The following is a 16,954-nucleotide window of genomic DNA, read 5'->3' as shown; positions in this document are numbered from 1 at the left end:
CAAAAGATATTGAAAAATATTAAAGCGTATAGCATGACCGATAAATTATATAACTGGATTGAAACTTTTCTAACAAATAGGAAACAAAGTACTGACGAAAATTCAGGTCCAGAATGAGTTTGATTCAGATTGAGTTCCCCAGGGTTTGTTTTTAGGTCTCAATTAATTTTTAGCTATTCATAAACAAGAAGAAGATGTGCGGAACAAATTTAAAATAAACGCTTACGATAGAAAAATAAAAGCCATAGAAGATTTCCGTTAGATTTAGTGGGTTTCATTTTACTATGTGAAATGGAGTATACCAAATCTAGCGGAAACTTCAATGATCAAAAGAGCTTAACACTGTGTCATAAAAATTCCATACAGTGTTTCTAAAATACTATATATAAACACTGAACACAAACGTTTTGCTGAAAGTTTATTACAGCTAATGACATATAGTATTATATTTATTGAGGTCATATTATGACCATTATCTATGATCATCTACCATTATCTATAATCATCAATGTAATCATCATTATATACACATATATACAGTGGCGTAGAAAGATCAAGAAAATACTTTCTTTCAGATTTTTTCTGGTATAATCTTTTTCTGTCAATGATTTAGGTTTTAACTTGTGTGTATATATATATATATATATATATATATATATATATATATATATATATATATATATATATATATATATATATATATATATATATATATATATATATATATATATATATATATATATATATATACCAGATAAGACATAAATAAATATTACATATGTACCAGATATGACATAAATAAATATGACATAAATATTAAACAGTTATATCATTATAACTACATGTTTAAAGAATTATTTTAAAAACTTCCAAAAAATTCTGTGTAAATAAATTACTTTGAACAAATAAATTTTTTCAAGTTTGCTATTAAATATTTATAAATGGTAACTTGTTAAAAAATTATTTTTTACAATATCGTATTACGTCATAATATATTCTTGTTTTATTTAAATAATTTAAGTTATATTACAATCAACACTTGCTTATATAAACAGAATCTTTGATCTCTCGACCTTATATTTTGTTAAACATATATAGTGCTGTGGGTTGAGGTTTTTGAACCGAATAAATTGGAGTTAGGACCCTAAAAGTCTAACAAGTACTACAAAAACTGTAATAATAGTTTGTACCAATAAGTTTTTCTTTAGGCTCTAAATAAGATTATGGTTTCTAGAAAGTAGGTAGCAACGACTATGACTTTAACAAATATAACAAAACTCAATCTTTATTGGAATGTAATGTAGTAAACTACTTCCTAACATGCTTTTCAAAGAAAAAACATCTGTAGCATACCCATAGGTTTTATGTTTGGGAACTGGATTCTTTACTCTCATCCAGATTTTTACAGGTATTCTCTTTTTCTGTTAATGATTTAGGCTTTAACTCGTGTTCTTCTAATCTTATTCCGTATTTCAAAATATCCATTATAAATTGGAATAAACTGTCCCATGCACTCTCAGTTAATAGATCTAAGTCTTTAAATGTTTCGCATAAACCAAATTGTAGACATGTTGCAAGGGCCTAAAAGTTAAAAACATTTTCCTTAAATTTGTTTAAAAAAATCAGCACAAAAAAAATAAAAAATAAAAATGAAACATCATACCGTACAATGCGTGTGTTGAGCCCCCAGGCTGAAGTGCGATCTTCCTACTGTTAATAGTATTTCCATCAATTCTTTTCTTTTATCTACTTTACAAATAACAGCATCAACAACAGACTGCAATTTTTTTGCATGGAAACCAAGTTCTTTAGATGCAAGTGCCTCCTCTAATGTGGGGTATTGTGAAAAACTTTTAAAAATCTGTCTTAACTCCGGATACGTCGTGAACCATCTGAAATTAAAAAAAAAAATCACAAAAAAATTAAAAACAAATTTTTTATCGAGCAAGTCAAAAAACATTTATAACTGAAAATGTGATAATGAGTGGGTATTGTAATATTGTAAGCAGTTTTAACCAATCATTTGAATTGTTGTGCATAGTACAAAAAGGTGTCAATATTTTGCTGTAAATTTTTTATAAAAAGGGTTGTAGTATTTGGTTTTTAGACAGATAAAAAAAAGAACTTACTAATTGTCAGCCGAGAACCAGGAGGCCGTATGTCTATTTACTGTGTTTTCGAGTAAATTGAGTATCAGGTTTTAACTTTTTTAGAAAATTAAGTTTTATGTTATTCATATATTTCCTAAAGTTTTTTTATTTTAAAACCAGAAATTGTGGACATCAATTTGAAATTAAAATAAATATGTTATATTAAATTTTATTCTTCTTGTTATCGACATACGTTACAACTTTTTGTTATTATGCTTTAACTTTTTATATATATTCCAAATGTTTTTTAGTAGATATTTTGCAATAAAGCAATAGTTTTTTGAGTTTGTATTTTCATTTTCGAGAAAAAGAAAAAATAAAGGAACACATTGTAATGACAATATACAGTTATAAAATAAATATAGCAATAGTTTTTTCAGTTAGTAATATTATTTTCGATGATTATTTACGAGTGGTGATTATTTTCGACAATTATTTGCGTACAAGTTTATATGTCTTACTACTTTATTTCTTAATCGTAATCTTAATATAAATATATAACAGCTTTAACCACTGAACAGTGATGCCGAAAGCCGAAAGACATCAAAAGAAAAAAACTTAGGAATTATCAAAAGCAGCAGCATCAACTTATCAGATCAAAATTACTACTTTGTTGAAAAAAATAACAATTGAACCAGTGGAGCCAAGGAACCCTCACGGTGAACTACTGAATCAGGATAAAGTTGACACAGGCAGTCAAAAAATAGACAATTCAGAAAAACAGGGTTCCGATGCAAAAGATGGCGAAATTCTAACAGAAAATCTTGTTAGAAAACAACAACAAGATATTATTCTCCTTTTTTTTCATACAATAATGTACAAATATAATAATAAATATAATAATAAAAAAATAAAAATCATAAATCTATTGATAATGATATTGTAAGTAAAAATAATTGATTATTAAAAAAATATATATATATTTAAAAATAAAAATAATATAAAATAATATAATAATGAGTAAACTAATTATAAGTATTTAATAATAATAACTAAATGATTGATAAGGAGGGTGTCATTGAAATAGAATTCAGACCAAAGGAGTGACACCAGTTTTTGAATATAATATAATTAATAATAAACATACACACATAGAACATACATAAACTAAGTAAACATTTAAAAATCATACTTTGGTGATAATAATAAAAAATAAACAAACAAGAAGTTAATGATAATAGTTGTAGTAATCATAATTAAAAAAATAAGAGTATATTTTGAATTTTAATTGAAAATCATGTCAATAAGTTAGAACAAAATTGTTCTCAGAATTTTTTTAAATTGATTTTGTTTAAGATTAAGAAAAGACAATAAAGATGTTTGAAGTTGTAGTTTTTTGAACTCATTCACTATGCATACAAGACTCTTGTTCCATTCACAAATGCACTGATAGACAACAGAATGTTTAACATACTGCTGAGTTTTAAAAGATGGTACACTCAGTTTTCCATTATAAATGTTTCTAGTAAAGTATGCATGTATTATTCTACTTTCTGTAAAAAAGTCTGTTATAGAAGAAGGTAATCTTTTATTAAGAGAGTCAAAGACAAAAAGAAGATTAGCAAATTTTACAAGCACTGGAAACGATGGAAAGGTTGGAACCTGGAAAAGTAGGCATTTTTAGTTTTTTGAAAGATTCTGATGTTTCTGACTTAAATGGTTGGAAGTTTATGATTCTTATGGATTGACGTTGAGAAGACATCAATTTTTTGATGTGATGGTTGTCATTTTGACCCCAAATTTGACAACAGTAACTAAGATACGATAAAAATAACGCACAGTAAATATTCTTTAGTGTGAATTTATCAATATAATGACGAATTATTGAAAGTTCGCTGTTAGCTCGAGTTAGTTTCTTGCTCATCAATATGAAAATTCCACGAGAGATTGCAGTCAATCAAAACACCGAGATATTTGATAACTTTTGTAGAAAATAACCGTTTATTATTAATTTTGATTTGAATTTTAGAATTGTTGTTAAGATTGTGTTTTTTTTTAGAAGATGAAAAAAAGATTAGTTTAGTTTTTTTGCTTTAAGACATATTAGGTTAGCATTTAACCAGTGAACAGTACCTTTAAGATCCGAATTTATGCTTTTACATAGAGAGTTATACGATTTGTTAATATGCAATAGGTTTGTGTCATAGCAAAATAATGAGTTGACAAGAAGTGAATAGAGTTGTTTATGTCATTAACATAAATTAAGAACAAAAGAAAACCAAGAACAGAAACTTGAAGAACACCGCACACAACAGATTTATTAGTTGAATTATAACCATTAATACTTACAGATTGTTTCCGATCTGTAAGATAAGATCGAAACCAGTCACTTACAACACCACGAAAACCATAGTGTTCTAATTTAGAAATAAAAATGTTATGATCAACGGTATCAAAAGCTTTTTGTAAATCTATATAAATACAAGAAACAAAATGACCAGTTTCGAGAGCTTTCCTGATTTTTTCAGTTATACTTATCAATGCATGGCAGGTAGAATGTTTTAAACGAAAACCAAATTGAAATTCGTTTAAACAGTTAAAAGAGTTAAGAAAAGAGTACACTCTAGAATACATAAGTTTTTCAAGAAATTTACTAATGTTAAATAAAAGAGAAATAGGTCTGTAGTGGGTACATAAAAGTTTAGAGCCATTTTTAAATATTGGAATAACACAAGATAATTTTAAAACATTCGAAAAAAGTTCCATTAAAGAATGATGCATTAAATAGTTCAGACTATTTGAAAATTCATATTTAAAATCGATGAGAATGTTTGTGGGAATGCTATTTGGGGCTATTGACTTTCTCGGCTTTAAATTAGATATAAGAGATGAAACTTCAGGAATATTTGTTGGAGATAGGAGTAGACTATGTAAATTTGGATATTTAAGATACTTTGTATAGTTTATGTAAGACGAATGAATATTGGATTTATGTTTTTGTGCGATGTTTGTAAAAAAAGTGTTAAACTTTTAGAGATAAGATTTCGTTCAGTTATTTATGTTTCATTATCTTGTAAACAGTTGGGAGATGAGGGATTAGAGTTTTTGACATTTATTAAATTATTAATTCCTTTCCAAATTTCGCGAAAATTTTTACATTTTCTGTAAAGTACTTTTTAAAATGCATTTTTTTACTAAGCTTAAGGTAAATATCATGTATTTATATTGTTTGAAAGTAGTTTTAAATGTGTTTATGTTCCTAATATCTTTTAATCTTAACATTTTATTTTTAAGGATTATGTATTTGAATCGATTTTAAGATTCTCTTTGTAATTCGAGGTTTAAATCGACGCTTAAAGTTCTTAATACTAATTTTTTAAGTGGGGCTTTCAAAATCAAGGTTGTTTCAGAAATAAATGTTTAGAAACAAGAGTTAACATCACTGTTCTCTATAAAATTATCCCAATTAATTTTTAATAAATCTGATTTGAAGTTTAATTTATTAAAGTTTTTAAAGTTTTTGCGATATAAATTGTGATTGCATGGTATAAATAGCTTATCAAAATTAGGACAAATACAAAATTGAGGTAAGTGATCAGAAACTGAAGTTGTCAAATTTTCTGAAATAATTTCATTAATTTTATAAAATTAGAAAAAAATATTGTCAATGATTGTAGCAGAGTGGTTAGTAGGATTTAAGCGTAGGATTTCAGTGAAATTGATGGAAAAAAAACAGTGACAGAAATGGAAGAAATTGTATTAAGGCTTGGTTTAATGGGTTTAGTTGGTTATTTTATGATCGATCACTGAAAGGTGTCTTTTGTGAAACCTGTACAAAATAGGATTCATGTTCTGGTGGAGTGTTCAAGCATGGAGTTTGGAAAGGATTTAGAACATGGAGCAAATCTGCAGCAGCACTAAACGGTCACGAGCACTCCAGTGTTCATAAGGCAGCAAGTGTTCTAAAGATTGAGAAAGAAAGTATAAAGTTTACAACAATTAATACTAAATTTGACCAAATGTACATGGAGCATGCAGTTCATAGCAGTTCAAAGAAAAGGTTTGCTAGCTCATTTCGGAAAATTGAAAACATTGCTTCGACAGGGTGTAGCTATAAGAGGTAATAATGATGAAGAACCCAATATTTACCAGTTTAATTTGGATAAGAGTAAAAGTGAAAAGGCATTAGAAATGTTGATGATTGAAAACCATTATGTTTTACCACATAACATCTTGCAAGAGCAAGAACAACTTCTCACCTTAGAAGCGCAAAAGCAAATTGTTGAACTGATCAAAGATAAACATTTCTATTCGGCACTTGCTGATTAATCCTCAGATATTACAAAGAAGAAATAAATGCCGTTAAATATAATAACTATGAAGTGAATGAAGATTTTATCGGAGTATATGAATGCGTCACCGTTCTTTCTTCCGATACCTTGGTGACTTATATTGAAGATATCCTTTTGAGGTACAACTTGGAATATATAAAAGTTGCTGGAATCGGCTTTGATGGAGCATCTGATGAATCATGTGCAATATCATCACTACTGTCAGATTTTCTCAGCATTGTCCAGCCAATTTATGCAATTTATCCAAAGCGTGTTACCGTTTTTGAACAAATCCAAAAGGATATATTGTATGAGTCTGAATCAGATGAATACAGAATATTGCGGCTCAAGTCTATGTTAATGACTCGATGGACAACACGAACAAATGCAGTACAAGTGGTTTTGGAGAAGACTGCAGAACTCCGTACAATATTGAACCGTCTTTAGAGTGACAAGACTATTGCTGCAGAAACAAGAGCACAAACTAAAGGTTTATTATCTCAACTTTCATCAGTAAAGACACTTTTTGAATTGCAAAGCACTTTTGAATTTCTTGCTGTTCTGGAGAATCTATCAAAGCAATTACAAGAAATTATTCTAATAGGTGATGTCACAGTATTCTGCATTCGAAATGCGTCTCAGGGATTTGCAAAACTTAGATCAAATAAGGAATTAAATAGAATTTTAAAGGCGACAAAAAGAATACCTGGAATCAAGCAAGACAATGAGTCTGAAACCGAAGTTACGCAGAGACAAAAAGTAATTTCTAAAACATTACGCGATTCAATAATTACTGAGAAGCTTACATTGGGCGGTGCAATGAATATCCTGTCAAATCAGAGCAAAATTAAAGGAAATTATGAAGCAATTGATGCTATTCAGAACAGTTTGAGTGAGAAGTTTGAACAGGATGGATTAACAGTTGTAAAAAATATAGAAAAAGTTTTGATTTCATAGGTGAATAAACAAGGTTCCCCACCATTTTTATTTGGAATGCCATTTTTTAATGATGCTGACATCTTGAAACTAAAAGTTGAGTTGAAGAGGCACCAACAATTATCAACCTGTACAATGTTATTGCATCAATCAAAATACAGAGTGTTTCTAGAGTGACAACAAGTGCAGATATTTTCAATGCCATGTCAGCTCCAAAAGTTGCCAATAAACAAACACACACATTAATGAAGCTTTACTACACCATGCCTCTATCAGTACCATTATGCGAAAGAAGCTTTAGTGTAATGAGGAGAGTGTAAACATGGGTTGGTCACAAACTAGAGACAATCACCTGAACAACATCATGTTTGCTTACATTCAGTATGTTTACTTATTTTCAGATACACAAAAAACAAATCGACAAAATTAACATTAAAAAAATTGCCAAATAGTTCGTTGAAATGAATGACAGTAGAATGAAATATTTCAGCAAATACACTTTAAATTGTTCTAGCACCTTGTAAAGCTAAGAATGGCATAGAATGAAATGTACTATTGACATCTAGAAAGTAGCTGAGAAACGGTTGATTAATTTAGTGGACTGTTTAATTTAATTTACGATTCGTAATAGTAAAAGTAGAAGACAAAGTTTTTTTGTATATTTTTTGGAGAACGGTAGAGTTAAATAAAAGGTTTATTTATATTAGATATTATATATAGCAAAGAATTGTGTTGATATTTTAGCAAATATCCTTGTGTTTTGGTTTGCCACCCCTGCCCTTAGGCCTTTCCGGCGTGCCTGTATATATATATATATATATATATATATATATATATATATATATATATATATATATATATATATTTATATATATATATATATATATATATATATATATATAATTTAAATGAATAAAAATAACTGATTAACTTGACTTATAGATTCATGCTCAAAGGCAATCATCAACCGTTAATATTGTATTAACGGTATTAACGGCTGATGATTACCTGACATTCGGGCACGAAATCAGCTTATCAGTTGTTTTTATTCATCTAAATTAATGTATGTATATATATATATGTATATATATATATATATATATATATATATATATATATATATATATATATATATATATATATATATATATATATGTTATTTAGCTCTATTATTTAATAATATTGAGCATTTTAACACGTAATAATGGTAACAGATATTACCTTTATCATTTAAGTAAATTCTTGATGAATAAAATTATTTTGTACAAACAAACAATAAAAGTGAATTAACTGTCTAGATAATGAGATTGATAAACATGGCAATAATACTCTTAAAAATATCTAAAAATTACATTTAAAAGTCTCATTAAATGGTTAAACCAGCGCAAAAAATAGATTAAAAATTTCTTTTGTTAAAGGCCACAAAACTAGAATAAAAAAAACGTAAAAGAATAGAATAATAGTTGGAATCTCACTATTTAATCTCATGTAACAATTAGTAAAATGTTTGAAAAATGTTTTGAAATGTAGACATTACAAGGTGTGGTTGCCGAAAAAAAGTTCGTTAGTTATTTTCCAATAGCAAACAAACAGTTACATTTGACATTTTTGGGTTTAAATTTTTTTGTTATGTAATTATTGTTTTTTGATTATTAATACGCTTCAAGACGACCGAAGGGTCTTGTCATAGAAGTCATAGAGTATTTAGTTAAAACGTGTATATATATAGAAGCTAAAATTTGAATTTTTTCGATTTTTTTTTTAAAGGTATTTAGAGCTATTTTGAGGCATCAGCTACTGTTTTCTTTACAGATATTTAAAAAAACTTTAACGCGATATTTTTTAATTGAATTTTTTTCAAGTGATTTATAAAATATATTTTACTTATGAGTTTTAAGCTTTTGTCGTACTGCATTATGTGTTACGTGGGTTTAATAACATTTCTAAACTTTATTATTATTTTTAAATGATAAGATTTTAACTTTTAAATATTTTATATCTTAGAGAGTGTTGCATTTATTGAAACACTTAAGGAATAAATATTTATTAACCAAAGATGGCTTTACTTTGAAAACATTTATGATTTGATTAAAACAAACAGACAACCTTACTATACTTTTAACCATAATTTAATTTAATTGATTGCACTTTTATTGGAAATAAGTTTGCTTTTGCAAAGAAACCATTTGGTCTAGTCAAGGCAACTGGTTCCCTAAATTGGAACACTTTGATTCTTTAGTATATAAAAATTGCGCCTGAACTATTATTATAACCCTTTAATTTGATTACTGATTAAATAAGGAAAACTTTATAGTTCCAATCAAGGAAACTTTGGACTATTTTGTTGTATCACTGCAATGATATAACAAAAAGCTATCATGCTTGCAGCAACTTATAAGATTAAACACAAAAAACCTTATAACCTATAGCAGTATAGTTTACCCAGCGCAGTTTTTTGGTGGTACGATGCAATTAAACCACTACATTTTCTTTGAGTTTTTGTTGCAAACAGATGAAAAAAAATACGAGTTTGTTCTCTTTTAAATGATTAAAATTTTTTTTCTCTTTGCTTTAGAAGTTTTTTAACTTCTAACTTTTAAATTATGACAAGAAAAAATCCTTAAATCTAAAATTAAAAAGAAATTTTAATTTTAGATTTAAGGATTTTTTCTTGTCATAATTTCAAAGTTTTTTCACATTATTTTTTTCTCATTAACTTAAGAAACTTTATTCGTTAATTTATGAATCTGTTTATTATTGAACCGTACATCATTTTTTTTTATGAAGTTTTTAAATCACTGTTTTAACTTTTTAGAAATAAAATCTAAAGCGAACTTTACCTGGAAAACGCTATCCCACAAATATCAACCCATTTTGTTCGCACTTTTTCCCATGAATCTTTCAAAGCTTCAATTTCCCGCTCAGAAAGTGGTAGTTTGAATCCATTTATGCTATTATCGAGATCAATTGGTGTGTATCGATTTCTTGCGGAGCAGCTTTTGTTGAACAGTTTGATCAATTCTTTTTTATCTGTACAATAGTAGTTCCCCATGATTCTTCTTACTCTTAAGTGAATGTGAAAAAATTGTTAAAAATATTAAAAAATGTGCCAACTTAATTATAGCATTTTTAATTGCGCTTGTATTTCCAGCATTTTTTGATGTTTGAGACATGGAGCAAACTTAATATATATATATATATATAATATATATATATATATATATATATATATATATATATATATATATATATATATATATATATATATATATATATATATATATATATATATATGTATATATATATATATATATATATATATATATATATATATATATATATATATATATATATATATATATATATATACTTATGTCAAATAAGGATGCTTTGCAAAAAATTGCGATGATTAGAGCCTGGAAATAAAAAACTTTTTTACGTTCCTGCCCCAAACAACTTGATAAAATAAAAAAGAAGCAATATAATAAATATTTTTTTTTCTATTCTTAGATAAATTAATACTCATCAATAAATTTTAAATTTCATATAATAATCTTAAAGCGTAAAAAAACTGTAACCCCTTCCATTTGTGAGGGTTACAAATTTTATGAGGTATAACTTGGCATAATTTGCGGTTAAATAGTTTTAAGAATTATTATTGTAATAAAACAAAAACCTGATATTATGTTCCGAAGGTATTATGGTAAAAATTCGAAAAAGTTTAATTTTAAGACTTAAATGACCTCGTTTAAATTACGAATACAGTTGCATTGTAATGAAAACAATTTGATGAAATTTAAAGAATAAAACTGGAAACAATTACATAAACGAAAACCATATTGCGTATATATATTTCCTGCATGATTTTTATGGTCAACGTACGTGCTTATTGAGTCAGTATAAATAAGAAAAAGCTATAATAAAATGTTAAGATAAAAATAAGATGGCTCCGAGAGAAATTAAAGAAATATTTTCAACTTTTAATTCAGATAATATCTTTGAATCTTATCTAAATTCTCATCCAAAAGATGTTATTATCTTTTGGATGAGAATTATTTAAATAATTCTCATCTAAAAGATGATAATAAATTTTCGCTATTTAGAAAAGTTGATATTTTAATCTGAGATTAGCCACGAAAATTTGTCACCATAATTTTAGAAAGTTTCGATATGGATCAGCTCTCTTTTACCAATATTACTGTTAAAGCTGAAGATCCTGTGAGAAAAAATCTTAGAAATCTATGAAATTTCAACATGTCTAGATGGCATTTACTTGATGTCGATAACATTAACAGCAGTTTCATAAAGGTTTTAATAAATTATTAGCAAATTGTAAACAAAACAGTCAGCAATTACACCAATTACCAGATGTAAATCTGCTGTCGACCTTGAAAGAGCTGGTCGATTTACACAATCGAAGAGCTTTTTTAAAGTCGACAGCAGATTTACATCAGGTATTTGGTGTAATTGCTGACTGTTTTGTTTACAATTTGTGAAAACAATCCAAGCAGAAAACAAAAAAATCAGAAATGACCTATATTTATTACAAGGAAAATATGATGAATAACAGCAAACGTGTAAAAAAATCGATTAAAATCAAAATACGTTACTTTTTAACAGCTGCAAATATAGTGCTTGCAAAGCCGCTTTATACTGAAAAACCTTTTGTTTCTTGTTTAATGAAAAATCATTCCTCAAATACAGAAAATATGTTGAATGATAAACCTTTACGTTTCCTTCATGATTAGACCAACAGGGTGGAGACTATTTTAAAGACATATGAAAATGAAAACTAAAATAGAGTCACTTATGCTAAAAAAGTAAATGTAAAGAAGATGTTCGTGCTTTTATGGTAAATTGTAAAAATTGTTTACCAATAAAAACTCCAACAGAAAAGTCTAGATTAAAGCCTATTTTCGGAAATAAAGTTGCACTTAACAGAATTTCTATTGCAGGTAAACGTAAGGTGCATCCACCTGTAATACAATTTGCGTTAAGTGCAACTTAACAGAGATTCTATAACATATAGTTATATCTTTGGAGGAGGGTCTTTAAGTCAATATCAGAAGAGGCTCTGTCTAACCACATCAAAAAGAAAATAGGTATCAAACCGATTGATGTTAAGCTTAACCGCAAAGATAAATACAATCGTTCATTTAGAGTAAAAATAAAAAATGCTGAAAAAATAAACTCTGATGTATGGGAAAATATTATCGTGAAATCATTTAGAACGCAGTGGTACCGCGAGAAGCGAAATACCTCAACAACAATTTCACTCAAATCGGATGCCAAACTTTAGTTTAAAATGGAAGGAAACAAAGTAATTAAAACATTTAAAAATGTTTTTTTTGAATATAATTGCCAAAGTTTTAAACTAAACTAAGTTTATATTCTCGAAGTGGTCAAGTCATTTGATATTATCTTTATATCAGAACATTGTCTTTCACTATTATTTATAAATACCAAAGCTATTCTTCCTTCGCTATTTAACTAAAGCGATCACTAACCAATAGTTACGAATATCACCGTTACACATATAAACTTATCAATCGTCGTATAAACGTTTCAACCTAGTAAGCACAAGACGTTTTAAAATGTTTAGAAAACTTATTAAAACAAATATTAACGTTTTTTAAACGTTTTAAAAACGATCTGTGCTTACTGGGAAGGATGTCTGGATTGCTCGGCAGAGTCTAGAATAATAAGAATGTCTTTTTTCTCAAAGATATAGCACAAGATAGCACAATAGTATCTGCAAGAGTAAGACTACACACTATGTCTTTTAGTAACGTAAAAAACATTTGTTTATTACTACCTTTTCATTTACTCATTCGTAAGCAGCTGTGGCGCAGTGGTAGTACACTTGCCTCAGTAACGTAAGATCAGTGGTTCAAATAATATCAGTGATAAAAAAAACACTAGTGAAATAATCGAGCTGAAAAGAAAGCATAGATAAGTTTAGACAGACCATGCTATTTCGGAAATACAACAAATAACATACTAACCTCCTCCTTTCGAATTCAAAAGTTTCAACGTGTTTTATTTCTGAGAAGCATATTATACTATAAATCTTAAAAATATTAAAACCCTTTATTACAAATCTCTGTGTCATATCTATGCTTGTAGAATATATATTAAGATCGCCTTTATACTAACATTTAAAAAAATTTCATTAACATTTAAATAAATTGAATTTTTAAATTTATATATTTGCAAGTGTTTTTAATTTTTTTGCCTTTGTACTTTTCTTTTTATTTCTGTTCGTTCTTTATGAGATAAAAAAACAGCAGTTTTTATAAAATATAAATTTTAAAAGATTAAATAAATAAGATAAAACAAATAAAAAAACGCGGGGATGCAAAGACCATGTCGCCGAGAACCGTTAAAATAAACGTGTTAAAATTTCTCAAATTAAATAAGAAAATACTAAAAGTATAAAATATACTAAAAGAATATTTACAAATAGCTAACAAGTTTATGTTACAATGTGTTTTTTCTTAGAGTATATACGCTTTAAACATAATAAATAATTAAGATTTAAATAATATCTTCTGATTTTGTGTGATAAAAAAGAGAAATATTTATACAATAAGAAATAAGTAAAAAACAAAACTAATACTTAATTTTTAAAAAGAACACGGAGACTCACAGAAAAGAACACGGAGACACACAGAAGCGGTTTTCTTGTTATCTGAAACCACTCGTTAAATTTGAAACAATAACTGATGTTCGTTTATTTTGTAATTTCAAATGTTCATTTATTTCTTTATTTAATCTTTTTCAAATTTTATTCTATTATTTTTTAAGGACATTTTTTGATATACTCTTATTTTCCTTTTTTATTTTTCAAAACCAATCAAAAATTATTTTTTCGTCTTTCAAAACCAATGAAAAATTATTTTTTCCATCTTTATCCACTAATTCAGCAAGTTTGTCTTTACTTAAAAAAGCACAACAAAAATTCTTTGTTGGTTTTTTTAAATCTTTTTATAACCCTGTTTAATCTGGGAGCTCTCAAATATTGCATTGCTTATTATGGTTAGGAATCACGTTTTTAATTTTGTCTTATAATATTAAATTACCGTCGCGCTTTTTAATTATATATAATATATCCAAACAGAACATCTATCCATATAAGGAGATAAAAAAAGGTACACTAGTCCCATTTCAGAAGAAAATTTCAATCGTTGATGAGCATTTTAACTGGTATGATTTTACCAAAAGATATATTCTTGCTTTACTTTAAAATTTATTTTCATTGCAGTAAGAATAAATCTTTGCTACTATTCTAACTATGCAGTTTTAGAATAGTAGCATGCTTAGTAGCAATACATAGTAAGGCTTTTTTTTGCACATTTTAGTTGCAACATTTTTTTTTTTTTGCTCGTTTACATTTGTCGTATTTTACAAACAAATAAACAAGGCATCTGAAAGAAGATCATAATGATCTTATCATCAGAACCTTTTACAGCTCCTTACAACATAGTTGCTTATAGATACTAATGAACGGAAATATTCAACTTTGTTATCGGTTTCAACGAAAACTTTTTACGAAACCTAAAGTTCTGTTTCGGGAGTCTTCAGCTTGTTTCGGCCAAAGTACCAAAACTTGTATTAAAAGATTTTTTTAATGTTTATTTAACAATTTTTTAGTTTAGTATGGAATCTGTTTCTGTATTTAATTTGATGGTTTAATATGTTCGAACATAATCAATTTTATTGAACGTTTCATAATTGAATCAAGTTATTACTCTCAAAAAATTCTTTAAGTGATGTCATTTTTGAAAAACTAAAATCAATAAATTCAACAAAAGCTGTTCAAAGTTGAATTCTGCAATGTAAAATAATTTGAAAAGGAGCCATTCGTGGAAAACTTTTACCGTAACAGCTTGTGATTTCAAATAGCAACATGCAATATATGTAACGTACAAAAATCTCGAATGTATTTTTTTATTCCTAAAAAGCAAGTCATTTTAGAAATTGTCTTTGAGCAAACAAAAAGCCACCCCCCTTGTGGAAATTTTTTTTTGATGATGCCAAACATCATTGCACAGTCAAAAACGGCAAACTTTAAAAATTATAGTTTCAAATTGGTAAAATAAATTTTAGGCAAGTGTCCAATTAGTCCAACTTATTCATGCAGTTTAAAATTTTGGAATAATTATAAAGAAAACAACATAAGAAAGATTCGGTTAAAAATGGCAAAGTGAAACTTTTTTTTCAGAAAACAATTTTGTTCTGCAGTAGCCGTAGTGGTTTGAGAGTTTCCGAATAAAAAGGGCCAAGATTCAATGCCAGCTTCGGTCATTTTCCGCGGTACTCTGTGACAAAACCGTTAGATTTTCTTGGACTTTAACAGTCCAGATTGAAAAAGCATAATTAAAAAGTTGGCATCAGTTGGTGATCATAAAAAGAAGTGATTCTCAAGAATATTTTTCAAGTTTTGGCCTTTTTTGTTTTCCGTTTCGGTTATACAAAAAGTTTGGTTACAGTTTCGGTGAAAGTATAACTTAAACGATATTTCGATAATTTGGCTTTTGAGATTTTTATTTCGAGATTACAAACTCTCTTTATACCTATTTTAAACTTAACAGCAGAAAAACTATTAGATGCTTTATAAAAACTATCAGATGCTTTATAAAAACTATCAGATGCTTTATAAAAACTATCAGATGCTTTAACCAAACAAAAATATTCAAATAAAACAAAAGTAGATTTAAAAATTACTTTTAAAAAAAAAACTACGTGTACCAGACCTCTAAGTTAAAAAACTCTAATGCAACTATAAAATGTTATCATGCTTGTTTATTTGATTAAATCAAACAAGTTTAAGTTTATTTGAATATATATATATATATATATATATATATATATATATATATATATATATATATATATATATATATATATATATATATATGCACAAACACATACACACACATATAAATAAAACTGAACCATGTAAATAAAATAAAGATGCACTTACTTTTAGATTGTGATTTTATAAAAGTTGTAATTAATGGCAAATAAAATTAAACAAAGTAAATATTCTCCCAACAGCAGCCTAAATTTTTATAAAAAGTTTTAAAAATTTTAAGCTCTTTCAGTTTTCTAAAGACCTTTTTTAAATTTTATGAGAGGATGAAACAATCTTTTTTTTTTTTTACTTTTACTAAATTTTTTAAACTTGTTGAATATAACTTAATTAAAATCTAAAAGCAGATAAAATGAGCCTTAAAACCACTAAAATATTTATAATTGTCTCCATTTAAAGTATATTTATTTATAAGCATATAACTTTTTAAAAATATATAATCTTCATAAATGTATAACAGTCTAATATTTTATTCATTTTAAGTTTTTATTTTTTATCACAACTATTGTGAGACTAACGGCAATACTGATACGAAAATAATGTTTTGTTGGAGACAACTTATTTCATAGATTTTTAAAATTTAACATCTTACATAAAAAAATTTATAAATAAAAAATTTGTTAGTATTTTTAATTCTTTCCTATTTTTTCTTATTTATTTCTTAGAATTTTAAATTTCACTCTTAATTACACAAAAAATTATTTTATTTAAATAATTTTATT

The 16,954-nt window shown here is 26.8% G+C and overlaps 1 protein-coding gene across 2 annotated transcripts; it reads right to left on the bottom strand.

Moving 5' to 3' along the window:
- Positions 1-783: 783 nt before the first annotated feature.
- On the bottom strand, positions 784-16,544 carry LOC101241484 (neuroglobin). 2 transcript variants are annotated; one of them, XM_065808999.1, is made up of 4 exons: positions 16,344-16,544; positions 10,198-10,422; positions 1,664-1,892; positions 784-1,581 (listed from the first exon to the last, which is right to left on the bottom strand). In XM_065808999.1, exons 2-4 carry the CDS (start codon positions 10,407-10,409, stop codon positions 1,363-1,365), a joined length of 660 nt encoding a protein of 219 aa, XP_065665071.1. In that variant the 5' UTR covers positions 10,410-10,422; positions 16,344-16,544; the 3' UTR covers positions 784-1,362. The 2 variants fall into 2 exon arrangements, with proteins under 2 accessions (XP_065665071.1, XP_065665070.1); XM_065808998.1 differs by lacking the exon at positions 16,344-16,544 and adding an exon at positions 13,363-13,491.
- Between the last annotated feature and the right edge of the window lie 410 nt (positions 16,545-16,954).

The sequence above is a fragment of the Hydra vulgaris genome, chromosome 11 (assembly GCF_038396675.1).
Source record: "Hydra vulgaris chromosome 11, alternate assembly HydraT2T_AEP".
NCBI lineage: Eukaryota > Metazoa > Cnidaria > Hydrozoa > Anthoathecata > Hydridae > Hydra > Hydra vulgaris.
This window is presented reverse-complemented; position numbering and strand designations above follow the sequence as displayed.